General features: G+C 53.8%; 3 protein-coding genes and 1 non-coding gene across 17 annotated transcripts in view; 3 read left to right on the plus strand and 1 right to left on the minus strand.

The window, feature by feature from the left end:
• The window catches only part of PHACTR4 (phosphatase and actin regulator 4), a 56809-nt gene extending 55327 nt beyond the window's left edge, over window positions 1-1482 (plus strand). For all 6 annotated transcript variants that reach the window (XM_041463167.1, XM_041463164.1, XM_041463165.1 and 3 more), the window contains one exon: window positions 197-1482. In XM_041463167.1, the coding sequence (XP_041319101.1) occupies window positions 197-212 (16 nt within the window). In that variant the 3' untranslated portion in view covers window positions 213-1482. The remainder of the gene's footprint in view (window positions 1-196) is intronic.
• Window positions 1483-1795: 313 nt separating this feature from the next.
• RCC1 (regulator of chromosome condensation 1) lies at window positions 1796-10962 on the plus strand. 7 transcript variants are annotated; one of them, XM_041463212.1, is made up of 14 exons: window positions 1796-1832; window positions 2051-2101; window positions 2513-2554; window positions 2845-2894; window positions 5227-5304; window positions 5471-5545; window positions 5648-5835; window positions 6370-6549; window positions 6631-6727; window positions 7628-7750; window positions 7944-8099; window positions 8414-8533; window positions 8944-9096; window positions 9594-10844. In XM_041463212.1, exons 5-14 carry the CDS (start codon window positions 5235-5237, stop codon window positions 9767-9769), a joined length of 1338 nt encoding a protein of 445 aa, XP_041319146.1. In that variant the 5' UTR covers window positions 1796-1832; window positions 2051-2101; window positions 2513-2554; window positions 2845-2894; window positions 5227-5234; the 3' UTR covers window positions 9770-10844. The 7 variants fall into 7 exon arrangements, with proteins under 7 accessions (XP_041319146.1, XP_041319147.1, XP_041319148.1 ...); XM_041463213.1 differs by having other exon boundaries at window positions 1827-1967; XM_041463214.1 differs by lacking the exon at window positions 1796-1832 and having other exon boundaries at window positions 1855-2101; window positions 2199-2554.
• LOC121351254 lies at window positions 2206-2410 on the plus strand. The gene has a single exon (XR_005954772.1). It is a non-coding gene; the product is annotated as a small nucleolar RNA SNORA73 family (small nucleolar RNA).
• A 4792-nt stretch (window positions 10963-15754) lies between the features above and the next one.
• OPRD1 (opioid receptor delta 1) lies at window positions 15755-23057 on the minus strand. Of its 3 annotated transcripts, none has more exons than XM_041463184.1 (3): window positions 22739-23057; window positions 16997-17346; window positions 15755-16318 (listed from the first exon to the last, which is right to left on the minus strand). In XM_041463184.1, the coding sequence occupies exons 1-3, from the start codon at window positions 22978-22980 to the stop codon at window positions 15786-15788; spliced, it is 1125 nt and encodes a 374-aa protein (XP_041319118.1). In that variant the 5' UTR covers window positions 22981-23057; the 3' UTR covers window positions 15755-15785. The 3 variants fall into 3 exon arrangements, with proteins under 3 accessions (XP_041319118.1, XP_041319119.1, XP_041319120.1); XM_041463185.1 differs by having other exon boundaries at window positions 15786-16318; window positions 16991-17346; window positions 22739-22866; XM_041463186.1 differs by having other exon boundaries at window positions 15786-16318; window positions 22754-22785.
• Window positions 23058-23360: the final 303 nt, after the last annotated feature.

The raw sequence follows: 23360 nt of genomic DNA on the forward strand, positions 1-23360 counted from the left end.
GATTCCTTTCCTTCCTGCTCTGTGTGGCAAAGTTGAGTGCAGAGCACAGGAGGTGAAATTATATGATGTTCACAGCTTCCCAGAGGGCTGAGAGTTCTGAGATAATTCAGTTTACTCTCTGGCCATCTGGGGTGTCTAAGTAACCGTTTAACCTGAGTTCCAAGGATAACACTCAGATTTTTCACTTGGCTTTCAGATACCATCGACCATAATATTCCAAGGAGGGAGCAAGAAACCCGTGTGGGCTGGAAGTTCTCTGCATCCCTCTCCAAGCAATACAGTGAGGGTGGAACCTCAGCTCTTCCAAGATTTGCCTTCCAAACATATCCAGAAAGGGCTTTCGGCCAGGGAAGGGGAATCCTGTCTGAATGTAGCATTTCACTGGAACAAACACATCTCTGACGCCATCAGGCTGGAACTGACACTGTACCTCGTGTGGCTCAGCAATACGACTCTGCCAGGAGACCGTGCCCAGCTCGGACCCCTCCCTCCCAGCTTGTACAGACTTCTCTTGGGGAGAGCAGCTCCTCCTTTCCTCCTCCCCTCCGCGAGGAGGGGAGATGAAAAACAAAGGCAGCTCTGATGCTGGGAAGCTGAGGAGAGCATGTGCTCAGAAGCAAATGTGTGTATATCAGCTGTGTACAGAGCCCTGGCAGACAACTGACATGGCACTTGCTGTTTTTTGGGGGTTTTGCTTTTTTGTCATGTCCTTAGTGCCCTGAATCACTACTGACCAACGGTTTGTTGTCCTGGAAGGGAACTGTGTAGATATTAACATATGCTGCATCTTTTTGTTAAAAAAAAAAAAAAGAAAAAAAAAAACCAAAATATGTATAAATGCTCTGCACTCTCTCACACTTGCTGTGATCTTAATAACAGATCTTGAGATATTTAGGCTTGTTTAACAAATTATAGAACCAGGAAAAATGACTGTTGCCTTTTTAAAACTTTTTAATTTGGGGAAACTGTGAGAGTAGTCAGTCCTTTTTATTGTGGCTTTCTCTCAAATGTTTTCTACTCTCCCAAATCAGGGTTGAAGCTTGCCTTTTTCTCATTTTTACAGCTAAACCTACTGGAATCTTGATCGTTTCACTGTGTGGGTCAAAAGGAGGGGAAGAAAAGGTTTAAAAAGTGACCTTAAAAAAACGGTATTTCTCTTCTGAGAGAAAAATTCTTCCTCTATGCGGGTTAAAAAAAAAAAACAAACCTGGTAGGGCCACTGCTGTATTATGCACAAATTAAACGATCTGTGAGATGCCACTTGTGCAGGGGTTTGGGGTGGGGAAGGGGGGCGGGAGGGAGAGAAGAACTTTCTCTTGTTCACAGAGCAGTGTGGCAACACGCCGGCCATGGCCCAGCAGCCGCTGGGGCTCTTCCCTCACGGCATCCCCTGTACAGCCGCCATTACATTGTATATCAGTCTCCGCAACAACAGATTTTAATTATTAAATAAAAGTATTTTAGAATTTTTTTTTTCTTAAACCCTGCTTGTGTGTGGTTGTGTCTTTTGAACCGATCTCAGTTGGAGCCTGACCGGCGGCTCCTGAGGGGGCGGAGGGCGCTCAGCCATGGCGGCGCCTCCCCTGCGCCCGCGGCTTTTCGCGCCCTTCCCACTGCGCATGTGCCAACCTCTCTTGCAGCCATCGCGCAGGCGCGGCTGGCCCGGCCCTTTCCGCCGGGGGTTGGCCCCGCCGCCTATGCCCATATACGGTTTATCCCCGCCCCTCGTGCGGGACGCACGCGCGCATTTCTGCCCCGCCCCCGCGCGCTATAAAAATCGCCTCGCGGCGTGACACGGCCTTTTTCACCGTGAGGAGCGGGAAGGGCGGCAGGTAAGTTCTCTTCGCTTTTGCCCTTTTTACCCTTGAAACCTTTTGTGCTGCTGTGGCGTGAGGTCCTGCTGGCCGCGCAGCGCTGCGGTGTCAGCGGATGCCCGCTCCATCCCCGCATTAACGCTAAAATACGCCGTGAGTTACACGTGGCTGTGGGTGCTGCGGAGTTACCCCGCGCCCCCTCAGCCGCCCCTCAGAGCCATTTCCTTTTGCTACAGGTACCACGAAAAGGCCGTTAAAGCTTGTTTTGTCCAGCCTGCACCTCCATCGTGAGTATTTTTCGTGTGGCCCCGCCGCGTGGTCGGCGGTGGGACGCGCGGGGGCCTGGGCAGGGTCAAGGTTATAAATGTTTATAAATGCTTAAAGCAAAGGTCCAACGTGGATATCCGGAGAAGTCGCTCTCTCTCGGCTCTGTCCGTGTGGCGCATGGGAGCGCAGGCCCTCGGGCCCGTGACGTATAGTCCCGTTCCACGACGTTGGAGAACAAGCCGGGCCCCGAGCCTGCAGCCTGCATATTCCTACTGCTTCTCTGAGCCCTTGGGCCGTGACAGAGGAGACAAACCATGCAGGAAACACTGACACGCGGGGCGGACGGGGCACGCGTGCAGAGCTGGGAGGGAGAAACAGAAAAACACAAGCTCCTGAGCAAATCCTTAAAGTACCTCTTTTTTTCTTTCCAGTGCCAAAATTGAAAAAGTTGAAGTGAAACACGATTTTTGAAGGTAATATCTGTGTTTAAAATGTAATATTCTGTGTAGTTTCAGTGATGCTTGTTGAATCATTGGGTCAAATTCCAATCCCGACGATATAGGTAGTAGTAATGCAAGTTCAGATCGCAGGCTCCTAGCTTTGACCATTGTGTTCGATTTTGGATAGATGGGGAAAAGAAATTCCTGATTCTTAAGGGGCAAAAAAAACCCGGTCATGAGTCTTGGCAGACAGAAAAAAAGTTTTATTGTGGGACACGTGAAAAAAGCAGGAAAAAACCCTCCTTTTTCCTAAAACATTGCAGGAGCTGCTGGGGCGAAGGAATAAAGAAAAATCCGCATTTAGTGGGAGAGGGTGAGTATATTAAAGAGTCTCCCCAAGTTAGATGGCTGCCCGATTCCTGTTCATGACTACATGTAATAAAATACAGCCGCAGAAACCAAAACTCAGTAGAACCAGGGATGTGTGGATTTACGGGTCTTTTAAAGCACGTGCTTGGAGCGCGTGTGGCCCTGTCCCTTGGGGGGACGTGCACTTGGGGAGTTGGTGGAGTTACACAGGTTGTGGGTAAGCTGCTCGGGAAGGAAAGGGTGTGCTGAGGGCTTGGCTGCTCGGCTAAGAGCTGCTTTTGGCATGCTTCAAACTGGGAAGGGGGCTCTGGGGAAGCATGAGGGATAGGTAAATAAGGCGTGTGCTCTTCTGGGGACTACACAACTTCACATCGATTCGACCTTGTGGGGCCGGGATGTTACAAGGAAAGTGATGCTGAAGGAGGGTGGGTTATATGTGGGATGTGTGTGTTCAGGCCCTGAAATACAGCTCTCACTCTCACGTTGGTGTCTGAATCTGTACCCGTCCGCGTTACAGACAACTCAATAAACTGAACTTGGCTTTGGCTTCGTGTGTGTTTTTGGTGGGTGAATATTAGGGAAAACTTCATGCTCTGGGTGGTGCCTCTGTAGAAGTATAATTCTGCTGCTGACCCGTCTCGAAAATGAAAAAGTGTGCAGAAATGCTCTGGCACGCTGTTGGGGCTGGATTGTGAGCAGTCCTGCCTTCAGTCCAGGTTTGGATTATCGGGCACAAAGCCTTCATACGGGCTTAGTCGAGAAGGGTTGATGGGGTCTGTTAGCCGGGGTGTGGCCTGGGAAAAGCAGGGAGGGGATCGCGCGTCTTTCCCTGGCCCGGGGTGCTGCGGGGCTGGGTGCAGGGGAGGTGCCGCTGTGCGCTGGGTGAAACTGCGCCAGCAGTCCGCTGCGTGTCCTGTCCTGGCCGTGAAGTCCCCCGGGAAAGGATCAGGGGCTGCCTGTGTATCTGCTCTTCCGTCAAGTCCCGACGTGAGCCTGGGGTAGATGCTCCCTGGTGATGACTCCCCGAAGGTTTTCCAGTCACACGGGCTGCGGGTGACCCCTGAGATCACGGTCTGCATAAGGGAAGGCTGGTGTACCAGCCAAGGTGTTAGCTAGGTTCGTGATTTTATTGGTAAATAAAAGGTGATGTGGCCAAATGGAGGCCTCTGGACTGGAACAGCAGAGATAATCGCTGGAATAAGGGTAATTGCATTGGATGAAGGGGGAAACTCGAAAGTGATGTCTCCCCATTAACCTGAGAAATTTGGTCTAGTTCCAGTTTGAAGAGTAAAAGTATATTTTGTGCTTTTTGCAGCGGTAAGTTGCTGGAAAAGATAGCATCTCAGACTTTCTGGATTTCAATAGTCTGTCGTTATCGTTGTTCTGCTCGTTTCTTTGCAGCGGCTCTGTTCCATCCCGGCCGGCTGCGGCCCCGGAGGCTGGGGGCATCTCTGCCGGTTAGAAGCAGCCTGAGTTAGTGACACGGATTGATTGTCCGGGGCCAGTGTATTGCCAACCGCGAGCCCTGCCTTTTACCGCCTGTCCTTCTGTGTCTTTCTGTCCCGTTGTCCTGCCCCACCTGTCCTCACTGCGTCCGTCCGTCCGTCCGTCTGTCCCGCCCGACGTGCGGCAGTGACCTGACCTGGCCGGGCGGGACCGCCAGCCGGCAGGGGGCGCCGCGCCGCCAGGAGCGCGCGCGCGCATGCGCAGAGCGGAGCGCGGCGCAGCCGGCGGGCGGTGAGGGAGCGCGGCGGGGTCGAGCCGGGAGAGCGGCGGGAGAGAGCGGCGGGGACGGGGACGGGCATGGGCATGGGGACGAGTGCGCGGCCGCGGGGGTCCCGCCGAGGCTCGGGCCGTCCTCGGAGCGGCCGGCCGGCCAGCAGGAACAGCTGCAGGCAGCGGCAGGAGCAGCCGGTCCGGGCTGTGGCCTGCGCGGCCCCACGTGAGGCGGCGCCGCGGGGAATTCGAACGGCGGGCAGGGGCGGGGGCGGTGCTCGGGCCATGCGGAACCGGGAGGGGGTGAGGATGCACGTACGGCTCGGCTCCCATTCTTCCCTTTTCCTCCTTTCCCGTTTTCCTTCTTCTTTCTTTTCCCTTTCCTTCACTCTTCGCCTGCCTGGACCTGAAATCTGGACAGGTTCACATCTGCATGAAGTAGGGAGCACGGATGAAACATACAAGGAAAAACTTTCTATTTTCCCAGAGTAGGAGGAGGGATCAGTGTTCAAATACCAACTCAGTCACCGGTCCCTCAGGTGGTTTTTTGGATTTAAAAAACAGTGAACAACACGGTTCTCCAGGTGGGTGACTCCTTACAGGCTCTTTTTGTCATTTAGATTCCAGGATGCCAGGAAGACGCAGAGAGCAGATCCTGGTGCCAGAAGAAGAGTCTACTGAGACGAAAAAGGTTAAAGGTAAGAAAAATCCCTTGGAATTTTTCTCCCACTTTCCCAGGGGTGATTTTCACCAGGAAACTTGTGCCACCACATGTTCTTCCTCCCCCTCCCACCCCTCAGTCAGCCACCCATCACACCACTCATAGCCTGGGCCAGGGTAACGTCGGCTCTTTTTGTCATTTAGATTCCAAGATGCCAGGAAAACGCAGAATGAAGATCCTGGTGCCAGAAGAATCTCCTGAGACGAAAAAGGTTAAAGGTAAGGAAAATCCCTTGGAGTGGTCCTTCCACTTTCCCAGGGGTGATTCTCATCAGGAAACTTGTATCCCAACGTGTTCTTTCTCCCCCTCCCACCCCGCAGTCAGCCACCCATCGCATCGCTCACAGCCTGGGCTGGTGTTGACCCTGGGCCAGGGTAACGTTGGCCAGCTGGGTCTGGGTGAAGACATCATGGAGAGGAAGAAGCCAGCTCTGGTCACGCTGCCAGAGATGGTGGTGCAGGTGGAAGCTGGAGGGATGCACACGGTGTGCCTCAGCCAGACTGGAAAGGTAAGTGCAGTGGGTTCTGAGATGTGTTCTGGAGCAGGGGGTAGGAATCAGCCACTGCTCTGCCCACATCTTGTTGCAGCTCTAGCGGTGAGCATGGTCTCACGTGGGCCACAAAATTTTAGGGGATCAAAAGGAGGACCTGAAAGGGACCTGCGAGAGAATTGGAGAGGGACTTTGGACAAGAGCATGCAGTGATAGGTCCAGGGGGAATGGCTTCCCACTGACAGAGAGCAGATGGGTGACACTGCCATTTTAGATGTGATACTGGGAAGTTCTTCCCTGTCAAGGTGGTGAGGCTCTGGTACAGAGAAGCTGTGGCTGCCTCATTGCTGGAAGTGTTCAGGACAGGTTGGACAGGGTTTAAAGCCACCTCATCTAGTGGAAGATGTTCCTGCCCATGGCAGGAACTTTTAAGGTCCCAAACCATTCCATGCTTCTGTAATAATTCAGTCTCGTGAGTCTCTGTCCCCTGACTTCATACTCAGCCTGTTGCCCCTCTGAGCTCCATCCTGACCCCTTGCACCAAATCTGCAGATCTACACCTTTGGCTGCAATGATGAAGGTGCCCTGGGACGCGACACCTCGGCCGAAGGGTCTGAGAGCTCTCCAGGGCTGGTGGAGCTGCAGGAGAAGGTGGTGCAGGTGTCGGCGGGGGACAGCCACACGGCCGCGCTGACTGAGGACGGCAGGGTCTTTGTCTGGGGCTCCTTCCGGGTACGCTGATTCCTCGGATGCTTCAAGCTCTGCTGGTGGCTGCTGCTCCTGTGGCTCATCCCTGTGTCTCTCTTCCCTCAGGATAACAATGGAGTGATCGGCTTGCTGGAGCCCATGAAGACGAGCTCTGTTCCTTTGCTGCTCCGGCTCAACGCGCCTGTTGTCAAAATAGTTTCAGGTAAGCCAGTGTCGTTGAGATGGTCCTAACAAACAGAGCTACACCATGTATTTAAGAAGGCTTCTCTTTTATTTTAGCAGCATGCTGTCTTTTTATTCCCTCTCACAAAGTTTACACGTGTTCGTTGGCCACAATAAATCAACATAATGTTCATTGGTGCAGGGTGGTCAACACCACTGTTTTCTGTCAGGATCTAAGTGCAGACCCCCTTGTTTATCTTTTGTTCTCCTCTGTTTCCATGCTGACAGCCTTGGTAGAACTCCTTTCAGGGGCAAAAGCTTCTCTTCTTCAACTAACCCTTTCTGACTCACAAACCAGGTGTGAGCCCCTTCCACAAGCAAGGCCCTGGGGTGTGCAGGGTCAGGCAGGTACATGAGGTTGTCACAACCCTTGAGGAACATCCATGACCTTTTCCTCCGTCTTGGCTTGTTCCGAGCCTGATACAAGGGTATACTTGCTGATCTCTGGCTCTTCCAGAGAACAGACCTTTTAGCCCAAACATATTTTAGCCCCAACAGATTCTCATATTGAGTTAATATTTGACCAGTCTGATGTAGAATGCCTTCCAAGAGTGGCCTGGACTGTGACCCTGTGGGGCAAGAGCACTTGCTCTCTAATGAGTGCTGGGGAAGCCAAGCACAGCAGCCAGGGTGCTTGTCCAGGGCCCAGGGGAGTTTGGGGCATACCTGTGTCCTTATTACCTTCCCAGAAAAACTGCTTTGAATTCCTGGGATCAGGAAGAGGGAGGTTCTGGAGTTTTAGGTGGTGGCACAATTGGTGTCGAGGTATCAAACGCAGTAAACCCCATAAGCTGGGAACAACTGGGGTTTACCTGTGGGGTCTCAGCCTCCAGAACTTGCTGAAGACTTCTCCGTAACTTCTCTTTCCTTCCCGTCCCAGGAAATGACCACTTGGTGATGCTGACAGTGGATGGTGACCTGTTCACATGTGGCTGCGGTGAACAGGGCCAGCTGGGCAGAGTGCCAGCACTCTTTGCCAGCCGAGGAGGACGGAGAGGACTGCGTGAGTGGATTTAGTTCTCAGAGATGCATCCTTTGGCTCCAGCTCTGCCCTTTGCAGAGGAACAAAGGGAGCCACTCCCTGGTGCTCGAGGGCTTATGTGCAATCAGTGATGTAAATGCAGTGAGCCAGACCCTTAGATGCAGGGAGGGTGTAAATCCTTAGTCCTTGTATAACACCTTGTCTCCTACTCCAGAGCGGATGCTGGTCCCCCAGCTTGTCCCTGTCAGAGGCAAAGGGAGAAGAAGCAAAATGCGCTTCCAGGACGCTTTCTGCGGGGCGTATTTCACCTTCGCCGTCACACGTGAAGGACACATCTATGGATTTGGCCTCTCCAACTACCACCAGCTGGGTGAGCTTCACCTGTGTCCCTCCACATCTCCTTCAAGTCTGCTGCTGCCCTGGCCTGGTGGGGGGAGCTGCTGGGCACCCCAGAATCTAAACACTGGATGCACCAGAGCTGGAAATGGGGGTGGGGCTCACCCTGCCTAGCTCTGGGTTTAGGTCCCAGCCATGTGCCCACTGGGTTTGAACAGAAATTAGATTTTGGGGCTGGGCATCTGTATTGCTCTCTGGTAGGGTGAGCCCCAGGGTGGATGGCTCAGTGCCAGAGCTGTCCATGCCCACGGGCCTGATCCGCCCGGGTTTGTGCGTCCCACCCTGCAGGGACCCAGGACACCGAGCCCTGCTTCTCCCCGCAGAACCTCACGTGCTTCAAGAACTCCACCAAGTCTTGGGTTGGGTTCTCTGGCGGGCAGCACCACACGGTCTGCGTCGACTCTGAGGGTGAGTGACACTGTGACAGGTGGGCTGGCACTCACACAGCAGGGTGGGGGGATCCCGTGGCCCTCAACCCGGCCAAGGAGCTGTTGGGATGAGGGTGATGTGCTGGAGCCCTCCAAGCTCTCAGTGTTCAAGGAAACAAGGGTGGTGTGAGATTGCAGCGAAGGGAAGCTGACAACAGAAACCTGGACTCAGTTGTGAACTCTGCTCTTGTACCTATCCACCTTACTGATTTTGGGGAGCTAAAGGGTCTCTGTCCCACCCTGCCCCTTCTGGATGGGTCTCAGGGTGTGGTATGGAGGAGTGGAGCTCCTTCAGGAGTCAGACCTGGGAAGAGATCCTGGTCTGATTTGGCCCTGCTATAGCTTCTGCCCTCCTCAAGTCTTGTCTCTTATGTATCTGCTGTGCTCCAGGTAAAGCCTACAGCCTGGGCAGGGCAGAGTATGGCCGGCTGGGCCTTGGGACAGGGGCAGAGGAGAAGAGCACACCCACAGTTATCCCGGAGCTCCCCAGTATCATCTCGGTGGCCTGCGGAGCGTCAGTTGGTTACGCCGTCAGCAGTGATGGTGAGTGCCAGGCTTTGGGAACCCTGCCTTCTGGACTTCCTTCATCCCTCTATCCTGCCCTACACACCATCACCACACCTGACAGCTGGGTTGGGACTGGAGCCAGGTCCTGGTGCCCATCACCTGGGCAGTGCCTGCCCAGATGCGTTTGTGGGCCTGTGGCAGCAGGGTTGGTCGTGTGGTGTTGACCAGGAGGGCATTGTTGGCCTGACAATCTCTTCTCTGATTCCACTGATGCCAGACCTCTGTGCTCTGGTGCTGCATCTGCCTGTGTGCAGTGTCTGCAGGAAGGAAGGTTTGGAATGGGCTGTGGGTTCAGTTTTGTCCCCCAAAGGAATAAAAGTTCCTTGGCTCTGTGATGGAACACCTGTTTGAGTTGCAAGTGCTCCTCCTCTTCCTCCTGCTTGTTTTGGACTCATAGAAACTGTCTGGGTGCGAGGTCTCCTTCCCATTGTGCAGCCACTTGGAGCTCAAAGCTCGCTTCACCTCTGTTGCAGGACGAGCGTTTGCCTGGGGAATGGGCACTAACTACCAGCTGGGCACCGGGGAGGAGGATGATGTCTGGAGCCCCGTGGAGATGACTGGGAAGCAGCTGGAGAACCGGCGGGTGCTGGCCGTGTCCAGCGGTGGGCAGCACACTGTGCTGCTGGTCAGTGACAAGGAGCAGAGCTGATGAAGTGACGCCGCCACCGGGCCCAGCAGAATCACAGCACCCCCAGACCCCCCACAACTTCTGCCTGGCTTGGGGAGCCGATTACCTGGGGAGGGAGGAGGCTCATGGAGCTCGGCCCAGCAGCGCCTGCGTGGCTGGAACAGGGTGCCCATGGGTTCTCCCTGCAAGCGTTTGTCTGTTTTCCTGTGGTGCCCATGCTCTGTCAGCTCCCCGGGTCAGCTTGGTCCTAAACTGATCCCAGTTCTGTGCCTGGATGGATTTCCACTTCTTCTCGTCTGTTTTTTTAACGTTTCCTGGCCCAGCAAAGCCGAGGGTTTTGTTCTTCACTCTGCAATCAGGTTTGGGTAATAGTCTCCCTGAGGTCCCCATGTTTCCCAGATCTGGATGCTCCTCCACCCCCTTACCTAAATGCACCTCTCTGGCCTGGATTTGTTTGCTGCCACCCCCCAAACCCTTCTGAGCCCATTCCAGGTGGATCTGAAGGATCCACCTGCAGGAATGTGCCCAGGAATCTCTATCTTTTAATCCAGAGCTTGTGGCTCCTGTGGGGATATTCTGCCTCGTGAGGGAGAATGCTGCTGGATGATGCCTAGCACCTTGTGGCCTGCCTCCCATCCCTCAAGCTGAGGCCCCCAGGCAGTGAGGCCAGGAGCAGGTTCCCCAGTCCCCATGGCCTGGAGCAGTCACCTCACCACTGCTTTTTGCAGTCCTGGCCACTCCCTCTTTGCCTTTGGAAACCCAACCAAATCCATCCCACAGGTGGGAACACTGTTACTTTAATTTTTTCACTTTCCCTTGCTGAGGAAGGAGCTTTATTTGCTGTTAGGGCCTTGCTGAGCAGACACTCAGACCCCAGCTGAGCATGGAGACACTGGGAACAACAGGACTCCTCCCCGTTGCCTCCCTGATCCAACTGGTCTTGTTTCCTGTGCCCAGCTTGCTTCATCCTCTCCTTATAGGAGGTGCCTTGCAGGTACCTGGAGTGAGGAGGGGTCTGCAAAGAACTAAATTATAGCAATAGGAGGGGGGGTTGTGCCTGGGAAGGGGGGAGGTGTCTGGGGTTATACAATGGTTCTGGAGGGGTTGGATTTTTTAAAAAAGAAAATGTATTTTGGTTGATGAATCAAGGCAGAAAGGACAAAAAAAAAAAAGATCTTTTAACATTTGGAATAAACTGAGTTTTGATAAACCCAGGCTTTTCCTGCGCTTTGGAGGGCTGGGCAGCTCTCCCGTGGGGACAGTCGGGACAGGTGGCTGCTTTTTGGGGCGTTGTCCTGCTCCCGGCTGTGTTTGTGGCCTGCAGATGGCAGCAGGAGAACGCGCTGGGACTGGCAGAGCTGGGATGCTCCCTGTCTGTCCGCCAGGTCACCCCTGGTGTCTTTGGGTCTCCAGGAGCACAACCAAGCCCTGGCATGTCCGTGCTGGGTGCTCCGAGCCAGACGTGTGGAGACTGGAAGCCACGGGGCAAATCCACACCCCGGTGTGGAAGCCACGGGGCAAATCCACACCCCGGTGTGGCTGGAGCGCCAGGTCGCTGTTCACCTTTGATTCATCTGGGCAGGAGCAGGGTCCTTAGTGAGCCTGGGCACTGAGAGCAGCTCAGCAGCTCTGCTGCTCCCGTGTGGGATGAGCTTGGATTGACATCAGGGATGGCCTCAGTGGGTCCAGCTCTGCCTGGGGCGGGGGCTGGGGGCACCTACCTCCCATCAGGTGGGTTTGTTCTGGTGGTTGCAGTCCTAGGCTTGCAAAGGACTTTATTTTTCCCTCTAAGCATAAGGTTGAGGTGTGGCCCCACAGGGCACGTTGTGAGGGATTGAGCCCATATTTTGGCATCACTGCAGGCTGAGCCGTGGGGAAGTGCTCTCTAATCCCATGGCTAATTTTGCTCCCTGGGGACCATCACCATTTGATTCTCTTCAGTGAAATGTGACCTGCTGGATACCTGGTGGAGAAACTGCTCTTTGATTTGGGCTTGATTCCCAGCAACATTTATCCAAAACCAGCCTCAGCTACTGGGGAGATCCCACATCCCAGTGCTCCCAGTTCATCCCAAACATTGGCAGGTTTTTGCATCTATCTCCCACGTTTGGGCAGCAGGAACAAGATCAGAGGTGGCACAACTGTGTGGTCACCACAGGGCTGGATCCTGCCAGGAGCCAATGCAATTCCCTGCAGAGAAAACACAGATCATTCCCAAAAAAGATGGGATTGTACCCATCCCTGAGGGGCTGTTCCTGTTTCTGGAAAGGGGAAAACATGTCTTTGTGAATGGGAAGCTTGTTGGTATATTCAAGAAACGGGAAAATGGCTGGGGGAGAACAATAAGATTTAAAATATTCAGAACTTATGAATAAGCAATTGTCTTGGGAACCAGTGACACTTCAGTGGGAAGCTGCTGGAAACTGGGGGAAGGATGAGCCCCCACACAGGGGGGAGAGGGTGGGTGAAGGGAAACAGCTTAATTGAGGAAAGGGAAATGTCTCATTAACAAGGTTTAGTTCTCACAGAGTGGCTTGGGGGCATTTTGAGGATTAGAAGGAGGAATTTGGGTCCTGTGGAGTGGACCCCTGGCTGTGTCAGGGCCCAGCCTTAGTTGATGGGGAAGTTTTTCCAGCACTGACCCCTCCAGAGTCTCCCTCATCACCAGCTGGCAGCTCCAATCCCACACTCTGGTCTCCATCTCTTGCTATTGGAGGTGCATAAAAGGCTTTTGCTTTACAGACAAAAGCTGGGAAAGTGGAATTTGAGGGCTTTAGCATCCATGGAGGATGAGGCCTGGCAGTGTGAAGATCTTTTGGGCCCAGAACAAAAGCACTTTGAGTGTTTGTGGGGTTTGTGAGGGATTTTTTTCCATGTTTTTAAACACGTTGCTGTTTTAGATAGAAAATTTCTGCCTATGCAGTTGTGCTGCTGGATCTGCAGGGAGAGAATTGCATCTTCAGAAGGGTTTGGAGGATACTGAGATTGTTTTCTTGTTATTCCTTTCCTGCCTGGAAGAGGAAATGAGCCTTAATTATGGCCAAGCTGCCTGCGACGGGGTTTAATGATGGGTCTGCAAGTGACAGTTTGGTCACTGCACTGGGCTGTCTCCCCAGCCATTAAGGCCTGAGCCGTGTATCCCAGGACAACTGGCACATGCAGTGCTCTGGTAGAAGTGTCTTGGGTCTCTTTAGGATGAGAATTGGGCTGAAATAGTGATGTGGGGGTGTCTCTGCTCTCTTCCCAAACTGCTGACTGTGGGGGGAGAGAATGTAAGAAAATAAAGATGGTGCAGAAGGTAATCTCACCCCGATGAGCTGCAGCTGTACTAATTGCCAAAGAAGCCACAGCTGTGTCCAGTGAGGATGAGTGCTATAAAAGAGTGCGTGAGGTGGTTGAGAGGAGGGTTGGAGTTTGTTGGCTGTGCTGTGAAGGAGTCAGTGCTGTGAGGAGCTGCCCATGAGAAACCACCAAAAATGTGTGGAACTTTTTGCAATAAGATGACACCAGCTGATGTCCTGCTTCCTTTTCCATTACAACAAAATAATGAAAGTCTCATATGGCTCACACAGCTCTTGGGAGCTGGGGAAGGGGATCCTGGCTCTTCCCCTGCCTGGAGGAGCTCCAGTGCTCACACAGCATCCCAGACATCCCCCATCCCCTCCCTGCAGGTTCCTCCCCGTCCCATTTGCTCAGGGAAGAAAACAGTACAAATTAAACAGAATTTGTAACTGAAAGGATGAAAAAAAAAATCCTCTAGGAATTATTCACAGTGATTTTCTTTCCCTATTAAATGTTGACAGGAAGGTGGGAGCTCTTGCTCCTGTCCTCCCCAGGAAAGCCAGATCCATTCATTTCCATCTGCATATTAATGCAATTCCAAAGTCAGCCTAAACCTGCAGACAAAGAAACTGGCATCATCATCATTAATCACAAGCTCAATACATCAGGGTTCATTATTTGGTGAATTAATTGAAGAAAAAAACATTGGGGAAAGGATGTTTCCTGCAATAACACGATTTTGGGCTGCAAATGTCCCTGAAACAGCCGGTTGGTGTGTGCCAGCACAGGTTGCTGCATAATTAATCTGGGCTGGCTGCTAGTTTAACAGGGCTGTGAAATCTCTGGAACTGGTGCCTGGCTCAGCTTTCCCAGGGTGCTGGGTAATGGACAGAGGTCCTTGAGTGGTTTTCACATCCACTCTGCACTCGTTTCTGTTGCTTTTCCGCTAAATCCTCATTTGTATTTAAATTACAAATGTAATTTGAGCCAGAATTTGGGCTGCTAGTCTTTTAAAATAAAATTATATCTTGATGACTGTTGGCAGAAGAGATTTTTGGTAACTGGGGCTTGCAAACAGTCTCAGCTAAAGGCCTTTGGGAGTTCACAAAGGTGAGTTTTTAGAACTTGAATTCAGAATCATGGAATGGCCTGAGTTGGAAGGGACCTTAGAGCCCATCCAGTTTCATGCCTTGACATGTGCAGGGACACCTTCTACTGTCCCAGGGTGCTCCAAGCCCTGTCCAGCCTGGCCTTGGGCACTGCCAGGGATCCAGGGGCAGCCACAGCTGCTCTGGGCACCCTGTGCCAGGTTATCCCCACCCTCACAGGAAAGAATAAATTTAGAGATAGTTTCATCACTCCCCAGACCACCCCCTGAGCCAGACCTTGCTCATTTTTGATGCCTGGGAGACACAGGAGAGCTGGAAACTGCTTCCTATTTCCGATTTTATTTTACTTTAATTTTTAGAAAGCAGGGTTCCTGTACAGAAATGCCACTGTAAGGCAAATATCCCAAGGGTTGGAGCTGGAAATAGTGTCTGAAGTACTTTGTGAGATGCTATGGATGCGGCGTATTCGGCTCCATCATACATGGAGCAGCTGCTGTAGTGGGAGGTGTGATGGGAGGCCTTGGGGTCACTCTAATTTCATACAGCTATAGACATACATATATATTTATAAAAGTACACAAAGAGTTCCCTCCGAGCATCCTGGCTGCAGCATGGCCCAGTCAGGGCAGGATCTCCCAGTTCTGTTTGCCTGCACTAGGATTTGTCCCCAGTTTTCCAGCCCAGCATCACATCCGTGTCCAGGGCAGCCTTAGCTGCAGTCAGAGGTCTCTAAATAACACTAACCTGACAATGACATTAACTGTAGAAAGATTTCTCTGGGAGCAATCCCAGTTTGAGGAACTCCAGGAGAATTTTTACAATGGATCTGGAGCTTTTTGAAAACCATGTCTCTGAAGTGGCATAAGTTTTTCTTCCCATCTCCAGCTGTCTTTTGGACACAGCTCAGAGGGGGATGGAATGAGGTCCCATGGTGTGGCAGAGAAAATGGCCTCAAGTCATTCCAGGGGAGGATTAGGCTGGGTATTAGGGAACGTTTCTTCCTTGAAAGGGCTGTCCAGCCCTGGCACAGCTGCCCAGGGCAGTGATGGAGTAATGATCACTGAAGAGATTTAACCATCACTGTGTGGATGTGGCACTTGGGGACATGGGCTAGTGGTGGCCTTTGTAGTGGTAGAACAGTTGAACTGGATGATCTTGGAGGGATTTTCCAACCTGAATGATTCTGTGATGCTATAATCACCTCCTGGCACAGTTCCTTTCTGCCATGTGAGTGTTTCCCCTCTTGCCATGGGCTGTGGTGTCATCCTGGCCCATGCAGGAGGATAAGCACGAGGACATTGCAGTTCAGGTGCCCTGGGCTCTGCCAAGAGCCATGTGTTGGAGGGTGACAGCCCCTCTGGGTGTTGTTGGTTTAGGTGGTGGCATTAGTGGAGCATATTTGCCCAACTTGCCTCTTGTTCTTGTCCTTTCCCTACATCATTTGGCGAGTCCCAGTTCTCCCATTTTTCGTTCTCAGGATATAAAAAGCTTTTGCAGTCAGTCTGCACGCAAACCCAGCAGTGTTATGGAGCAGTGCCCAGCCCAGCATTCTGCTACAGCTCTGTGGTGGTGACCTGGGTGACTTCTGAGCGCAGCTCCTCCGCTCCGTGCGGCCGGCAGCCCCGCTGGGGGCTGCCCACCTCTAGTCATGCCGGCTTGCCGCGGGCCTCAGGGGGGGTGCAGGTGGAGACGTGCTCCCGCGTGGTGTTCCTGGCACGGGAGAAGCTGTTCTGGTCCACGCGGGCTCGGAAAGGCAGGCAGAACTCTCGGAAGCACCTCTTGAAGTTTTCATCCAGGAAAGCATAAAGGACAGGGTTGAGGCTGCTGTTGGTGTAGCCCAGAGCAATGCAGAAGTGCAGGCTGGCCACCACATAGGGGTTCTTCTTGTCTATGTCCACCAGCGTCCAGACGATGACGAAGATGTGGATGGGTGTCCAGCAGATGATGAAGGCTGCCACCACCACCAGCACCATGCGAGTGATGCGCCGCAGGTTGCGATCCTTCTCCTTAGAGCCTGAGAGGAGCCGGACGCTCTTCAGGCGAAGGATCATCAGCCCGTAGCAGATGGTGATGACCAGAATGGGGACCAGGAAGGCAAAGATGAAGACACAGATCTTGGTCACAGTGTCCCAGTAGATGGGAGGGTCAGGAAACTGGAGAGTGCACAGGACCACACCGTCTGTAGGAGAGAGGAGGGTCAAAGAGGAAGCTTAGTGTCTGCTGAGAATATTCTGCCTTCTGCTCAGTCATGGCTTGTTAAAACCCCAGGGAGATGCATTCCTACCTGCCTGCTCCTGGCAGAGGTTCCCCAGGAGCTCTGTGCCATCAGACCCCTGTCCACAAGACACTGAGGGGAGGCAGTGGATGCAGTGACCCTGGAACCTTATCCTTGCAGAGCCTCCTGGGCCATTCAAGGCAAATCCTCCCTTCTCCCAACCCCCATGATGGACATCTCCATGTCACATCCACATATCACCCTCCACTTCCTCAAGATGCCCAGAGCTTTCCTAGCAGCCAAGGACCAGTGTCCCCACACAGGAGCTGCAGACCTTAGGGTCACTTGGAGACTTTGCAGCATCACTGGGGTTTTTTATAGGCCCCTGCTTTGCATCCCAGGAGGTGGGGAGAGCTGTGGGATCCCTACCCTTAAGGGGAAGGGAGGACAATTTCTGGGACAGTTTCTAAGACGGGAAATAACACCATGATGCTTTTTCCAAGACAGAGCACATTTATGGTGTCACGGACAGGTGCCCACCACTGACCACAAATCTGCTACAGGACCAGAGGTCAGGTTTGCCAGGTCACCCCTGGGATTGACTGATGGGACAGGAGGGAACATGTCCCCTGAGACACTTGCCTTTTGACTTGGTGACTGCCATGATCATGACGGGCACCCCGATGAGGGAGGAGAGCACCCAGATGCAGACGTTGATGATCTTGGCTTTGGCCGGCGTGCGGAAGTCCAGGGCCTTGACTGGGTGGCACACGGCGATGTAGCGGTCCACGCTCATCATGGTGAGGGTGAAGATGCTGGTGAACATGTTGTAGTAGTCAATAGAGAGCACGACCTTGCAGAGCAGCTCCCCGAAGGGCCAGGTCTCCATCAGGTACTTGGCGCTCTGGAAGGGCAGTGTGCTGGTGGCCACTGCATCAGCCAGCGCCAGGTTGAAGATGTAGATGTTGGTGGCTGTCTTCATCTTGGTGTACCTGGGGGTGGCAGAGAAAGGGCATGTTACAGGTGGTCAGGGCACTTGACGTGATGAGGAGGGGGCACAGCCTCTCTGCTCACGAGGTGACACCAGCCTTGGTGGACAAAAGTGTTGTGATGTGCCCTTCTGCAGCACCAGTGTGCTTGGCATTTCCCCAAACCAGTTGTGCAATGTCCTTTATCCCCTCAACCCTCCTTCATCTGATTTTCCACCTAGTAAATTGTGATTATCCAGCCTGCTTCCCTGTCAAGTTTGCTTGCAGAAATTGGATCGATTACCCCCGGAAACAGGCCATCTGGAAGCAGCCCAATTAGCCAGCCTGGAGCTCCAGAGCCTTTGGGGAAGCCTGCTGTATCCCCCAGGGCATTTGGGAAGGGCTGGCTCTGCTTCTGGTTCTTGTCACACCATGGCAAGAGAAATGCATGGTCCCTCATGTCCAAACCTTTCCTGAAGGGATGAGGCAGAGTTATGGCAGATGCCAGAGGAGCAGGGATGTGTGTGTGTGTCCCAGGAGCATCCAGTCCCGCAAGTGTTGGTCAGAGGGATGCCTTGAATGGTGTGGTGGCTTGGAAATAGATACTGAGGGATCTGCTGGGTACCCCCAAAGGGCAACACGCATGGGGTGGGAGTGGCTCTGTGGAAGACCCTGCTCTTTACAGGAGTACACCAGCAGCTCCAGCTCTTCCTGTGCTCCCTTCCAGCAAATCCCCATTGCTCAGAGAGCATCCTCCCCAGCCTCAAGCTTTTATAGATATACCCTAATTAATTAACATCAGGGTCAGTTTGCCCAAAACCATCTCTGTGCGTGGCTAAACCTGCCTGTAGCAGCACTGGAATAAGGCACAAGGTGGGAGATTACCACTTTGTTGCTGAGATGAAAAGATTGTTTTCCTTGGTGTACTTATAAAATAGACTTTTCACATGTGTGATAGGGGTAAGACAGTTTTAAACTGACAGGTTTGAATCAGATATGAGGGTGGTGATAAGCTGGCACAGCTTGCCCAGAGAATCTGTGGCTGCCCCATCCCTGGAAGTGTTCCAGGCCAGGCTGGACAGGGCCTGGAGCAGCCTGGGACAGTGGAAGGTGTCCCTGCCCATGACAGGGAGTGTAATGAGATGGGCTTTAAGGTCACTTCCAATCTAAAGCACTCTAGGATTCTGTGATAACTGGTGCAGCTCATCACATGTTGGGGGTACATGAAATAAACTGAGGTGGGGGGATTGAGTGGCTCCCATCACAGGTGGTCCTGCCCTGGCTGGAGCCCAGGACAGCGGGTTGGTGTGGGAAAGATTCTGGGATTGATGGTGCTACCCAATCCCTTCCCCTTAGCCTTTCCACATCTCAGCAGGGTCAGGAGAGAGTGTATTCGTGGGGACAGAGACCCACCAGGTTCCATTGTCAATAGAACTGGGAACTGGAGCTGAAAAACTAATTTCTTTCTGGGAGAAAATAGAAAACAGCAGCTTAACCCAGCTCCCAGCTCCAAGAGCATTCCTGTCTCCTTCACCATGGCTGCAAATGGCAGCCCGTTGCCCAAGGGTGGAAATATTCAAGCTGAGCTTTTTTTAAAAATTTAAATATGGCATTAAAAATGTCTTGTCCTTGAAAAGTCCTTTTCCATTCTCTTTAGTGTTATTTTCCAAGTGCTTTTGCAGAAAAGTTTCCTCCCAGGTTAAACAAAAAGCTGAGAATTTGTGGTATTGTCAGGTTTTGTCTCTCCTATGTGAACAGTCAGTTCAGGTAGAGTCACACATCTGTGGTCTCTCTTTTTTGAGTAAAATGGTAAAAAAATCTGTTATTCATTCCATGATCTGCCAGCTGTGCTTAGCTGTCCTGGGTAAGCACTTCCCAACCCCCTGCCAGATGTGCCAGGAGGACTGGAGGGCCAGAGCTGTCACCCATCCCCAGGCAGGAGGGGGCTGGTGAGGGCAGAGCAGTGACAGGGATGACTGGGATAATGGAGATGATTGGGATGATAATGGGAATGTCTGGGATGACGGGTTGACTCTGCTGATGCATTTGACTGGAATGACAGGGATAACTGGGATGAGGCTGGGGATAACTGGGATGATGGGGTTGATGGGAATAACTTGGGATGGTGATAGGGATGACTGGGATAATAAGGATGGCAATTTAGCTTCTAGCACTGGGGTTTTGGAGCAAGATTCAGCCCCCTCCAGGTTTGGGCTGAGGTTTCAACCCCCTGCACAGGGTGAGGTGTCCATCCTGGTGAACCTCCTGAGCTGCAAATGAAACTGCTGCTCCAGGAAAGAGGCTTATTGCCCACATTAGAGCAAATCATCCACTGCTGCTGATGGACCTCCCCAGGCTGCCAAACCCATTGCAATTAAGTGAGTGCCTTGATTGGGAAGTTATGCACTTGAACGGAACAATCTGGGAAATGTTGATGGAGAGAAGAGATGGGAGGGATGGGGCAAGCACAGGGCAGCTCCACATTCCAGTCTCGACTCCCAAGTAGGGATGCCCTCTCCAAACCTCTTGGAAAATAAATAAGTGAAAGAAAAGTGAACAATAAGTGAAAGAAAAATTCCTGGAGCTGCTAAAAGCCACTGCCTGAAGAGGCTGGCTTGACAAAGCGTGCAGCCAGCGGTCCCTGCAGCCTGTGTGGGAGCTGGTGGGGGGCTGAGGGGCTGAGTGGGGCTGAGGGCACTTGCCGCCCTGAGCTCACAGCTGCAAATTGTTTCCAGGAGTGTTTTTAAAAGCCCCTGACAATGCAGTGGGCACGGCAGTGCTGGTCAGGGTGCTGGGTGTGCTGGGCTCCCTCCAGGTGTGCAGCTGGCTTTGGCTGCTCTGGACAGGGATTTATTTGGAGTTTGGCTGTGCTCGGCTCATGGTGTGTCCACTCACAGAGCTATATACCAGGGTCCTGTGTCTGCATCTGCCAGCCCCTGGCACTCGTGGACTTTGTGGCAAACTCAGGGTGGTCCCAGAGGTCCCGGCCCCCAGGATGTGCTCCAGCCGTGCTTCCAGACTGCCTGGACACCCTGCCTGGAACCCAAGGGCACTGAGAGGTGGCACTAGAGGAGCACAAGGCAAACACCCAGAATCTCCCTGGCACTGAGGTCCAAATCCAAGCTGATCCCTTTCTTCCACAGACACAGGTCTCCCCTAGTCCAACCTAAACCTTGTCAACATGGAGCAGCTCTGACAAGGACCTCTGGGAAACTCCAGATGGCTTTGGCCATGGAGGGGGCACGTGTCCCTGCAGCCCCTCCTGTCCCAGGGGCTTGGAGGATGAGATTTGCTCATTTCACGGGAGATATTCCCCATCCCTGGAAGTGTTCAAGGCCAGCTTGGACAGGGCTTGGAGCCACCTGGACTAGTGGAAACAAGATGGTCTATAAGGTCATTTCCAACCCAAACCGCTCTGTGATTCTGTGTTTAATTCCATCATCAATTGGAAAATGTGGGGCTAGAAGGTGTGGTGATGGGATCTGTGGCTGTCAGGCTTGCTAAAGCCTGGGTAACATGGAGTTACTCAGTGAGTAAAATAGGGAGGATGTTGTTTGCATATGAAATCACTCTCTTTAAAATGCCTTCCCTCTCCTCTCACAGAATGAGCTGGAGGGGGTCTAATAACACTCATCCCTCACCCTGACATTATTCATGGCATCTGTCTCTGCTGCAATTACCTCAATTTGCTTTTTCTGACCAGGGCTCATTTTTGATGCCACTTTGAGTGGGTGAAAAATCCCATAAGGCGTCAGGTTGGGTCAGTGAGTTACTCCCCCATGGCACTCCCCATTGCCCACCCTCTTGAATGGTTAAAAACACAGAGAGTGGGGAGCAGGGGCAGCAGAGCCTCATACCAGGGCAGTGGGCACTCCAGGGCGGCTCATGGACACGTTTCAGGATGGTTTCCTTCCCTCCAGTGAGTCACCACATTTATTTGTGTGCATGCAGTGCCAGGCTGTGCTGACCTCCTGAAACAATAGCTATGGACTAAAAAGGACAGGGAAATGAGGGTGGAAATGGTTAAAGGTGTGAATTTGGAGGGTTTGTTTAAATCCAGCCACCAGCTCTGGTTTGGCTCTGGGGTTTTGCTCAAGCTGGGGTTACAGCATCACCTGAGGCAATGGGAATTGGAATTACCCCACAGGTTCTGGACCTACAGGACCAAGCCCCCTCCAGTGCAGAGGGGGTGGCTGTGAAGCCCAGGCACCCAGTGAGACCCTTGTGCTCCCTCCTGCCAGGCTGGAGGTGGTGGGGTCTGCGCCCTCACAGAATGTGACTGTGAGCACAGCCCCATCCTCTGCTCCTGGCAGAGCTGTGGAGGAGCAGGACCACCCAGTGTCGGACAAAGGGACCGATGAGATTTTGTACCTTAGCACAAGTGCCTGGCTGGATACAGCAGCATCTTGCCATGCCCCCTCTTTATAATGGGGGGCATTTGGGTCATGTTGTTTGTCCTGGGGTGCAGAGACCGTGCAGACCCTGTCTCTGCCCAGGGAAAGCCTCACCACAGGTCCGAGGTCTTGGATGCAGCTGCAGTAGGTCTCGGCTACTGGAGATGGTACCCCACACTGAGGGGACCAGAGCACAGCTCAGCTGCTGTGGGAGATGGGGCTGGGCCGTGCAGTTTCTGTTCTTTGTTAGAGGAAAAACAGAAGTCAGGCAGCTGCAGGAGGTGCTGGCACAAGAAGGAGCTGGGAATGGGCTGGGTGGGTAATTCCCACTGATGGAGTGAGGTGGCAGCAGTGGGAACCCACCAGCCCCTGGCTGGGGAGGGGGGGGGTCTGGACCCACCCTGCAAACAGGGCATCTCCCACCCGCAGCGTCAGCAGCCCTGCGGCTTCTCTTCCTCACAAAGGACAAGAGGCACCCACTCGGGGTCGGGCTGTGTCGCCCATGCCCCCTCCCCATGGCCAAACACAGCTCCCCTGCACTCCCCGAGCTGCTCCAGCCTCTGCTTTCACCCCTCCACAGCACCTGCACCCCCCGCCCTTGCACAGCTTGCACACGCACTGCTCACACGCACAGTCGCACATCGCAGCTGCCAGCAACACCCTCTCGGCGCTGCAAGCAGCCCGTTCACAGCCAGCCCTCCTGCTGCCCGGGGAGCACTCACACGCGAGGCAAACTCACACCCAGAGCGTGCATACCTGGCGCACACTCACACCCGTTGCACACTCGCTCTTGGTTCACACTTACTTCTGCTGCTGTTTGACACGCAGCACACGCTCAGCCCCGCGCCCACCCTCTCTCAGTGCAAACTCCCTCCTGGTGCTGTCTCAGCCCCGGTGCGCGCTCACTCAGCGCCAGCAGCTCCCAGCTCCCGTGTGCGGCACCGGGCACAGCCGGGCTGCACCGCTGCTCTCCCCCTGCTGCGCCCACGGTGCCCCTTCTCCCCCGGGCTGCCCGCTCTCACCTGACGATGCCGTACATGACCAGGACGTTGCCCAGCAGCCCCACCACGCACACCACAGAGTAGAGCGCGGTGATGACGATGGCGATGAGGATGGATGTGGCGTTCTTGGCCCGCTGCAGGCCCGTGTCGTTGACGCCGTGTCCGGGCAGGGGGGCCCAGGCGGTGCCGTTGCCCCAGGGGGTGGCGGTGGCGGCGGGCAGCCCCGAGGGCAGCCCCGAGGTCACATCCACGGGCAGCTCCATGGCCCGTGGGCGGCCGTGGCCCCGCCGCAGCCGCCGGGCGCATCCGAGCCCCGCGGGTTCGAGCCCCGCTCCCGGCCGGTGCCGCCGCCGCCTCCCGCACTCGCGGGCCCGGAGCGCTTTATAAACCCGCGTGTCCCCCGAGCCACGTGGGGCCGGGGGCGGCCCTGCTCGCCCGCCCGCCCCCTCTCCCGTCTGTACCCCCCCTGCTCCCCGGATCGCTGCCTGCTGCTCTCCCCCTGTCTCCCTACCTGTCTCCCCCGTCCCCGCCTTCCTCCACCTCGGTCGATGGCTGCCTTTCTCCACTCGGCAGGTCCCTGTCTTCCCGTTTTCCCCGCATCCCTGCCTACCTTTCTCCCCCACAGATCCCTCCGTGCGCCCCC

This window comes from Pyrgilauda ruficollis, unplaced genomic scaffold (assembly GCF_017590135.1).
Source record: "Pyrgilauda ruficollis isolate IOZ18807 unplaced genomic scaffold, ASM1759013v1 scaffold162, whole genome shotgun sequence".
Classification (NCBI taxonomy): Eukaryota; Metazoa; Chordata; class Aves; order Passeriformes; family Passeridae; genus Pyrgilauda; species Pyrgilauda ruficollis.

What these genes read in the sequence shown, in the direction of transcription:
- RCC1 (XM_041463209.1), top strand. Translation starts at nt 4,694, where the DNA reads ATGGGCATGGGGACGAGTGCGCGGCCGCGGGGGTCCCGCCGAGGCTCG. An exon ending in GCCTCAGCCAGACTGGAAAG is followed by an intron (nt 5,836 to 6,369) that starts GTAAGTGCAGTG and finishes CCAAATCTGCAG; the next exon opens with ATCTACACCTTTGGCTGCAA. An exon ending in GGTCTGCGTCGACTCTGAGG is followed by an intron (nt 8,534 to 8,943) that starts GTGAGTGACACT and finishes GCTGTGCTCCAG; the next exon opens with GTAAAGCCTACAGCCTGGGC.
- OPRD1 (XM_041463184.1), bottom strand. Translation starts at nt 22,980, where the DNA reads ATGGAGCTGCCCGTGGATGTGACCTCGGGGCTGCCCTCGGGGCTGCCC. An exon ending in GTCATGTACGGCATCGTCAG is followed by an intron (nt 17,347 to 22,738) that starts GTGAGAGCGGGC and finishes TGCCACCCCCAG; the next exon opens with GTACACCAAGATGAAGACAG. An exon ending in GGCAGTCACCAAGTCAAAAG is followed by an intron (nt 16,319 to 16,996) that starts GCAAGTGTCTCA and finishes TCTCTCCTACAG; the next exon opens with ACGGTGTGGTCCTGTGCACT.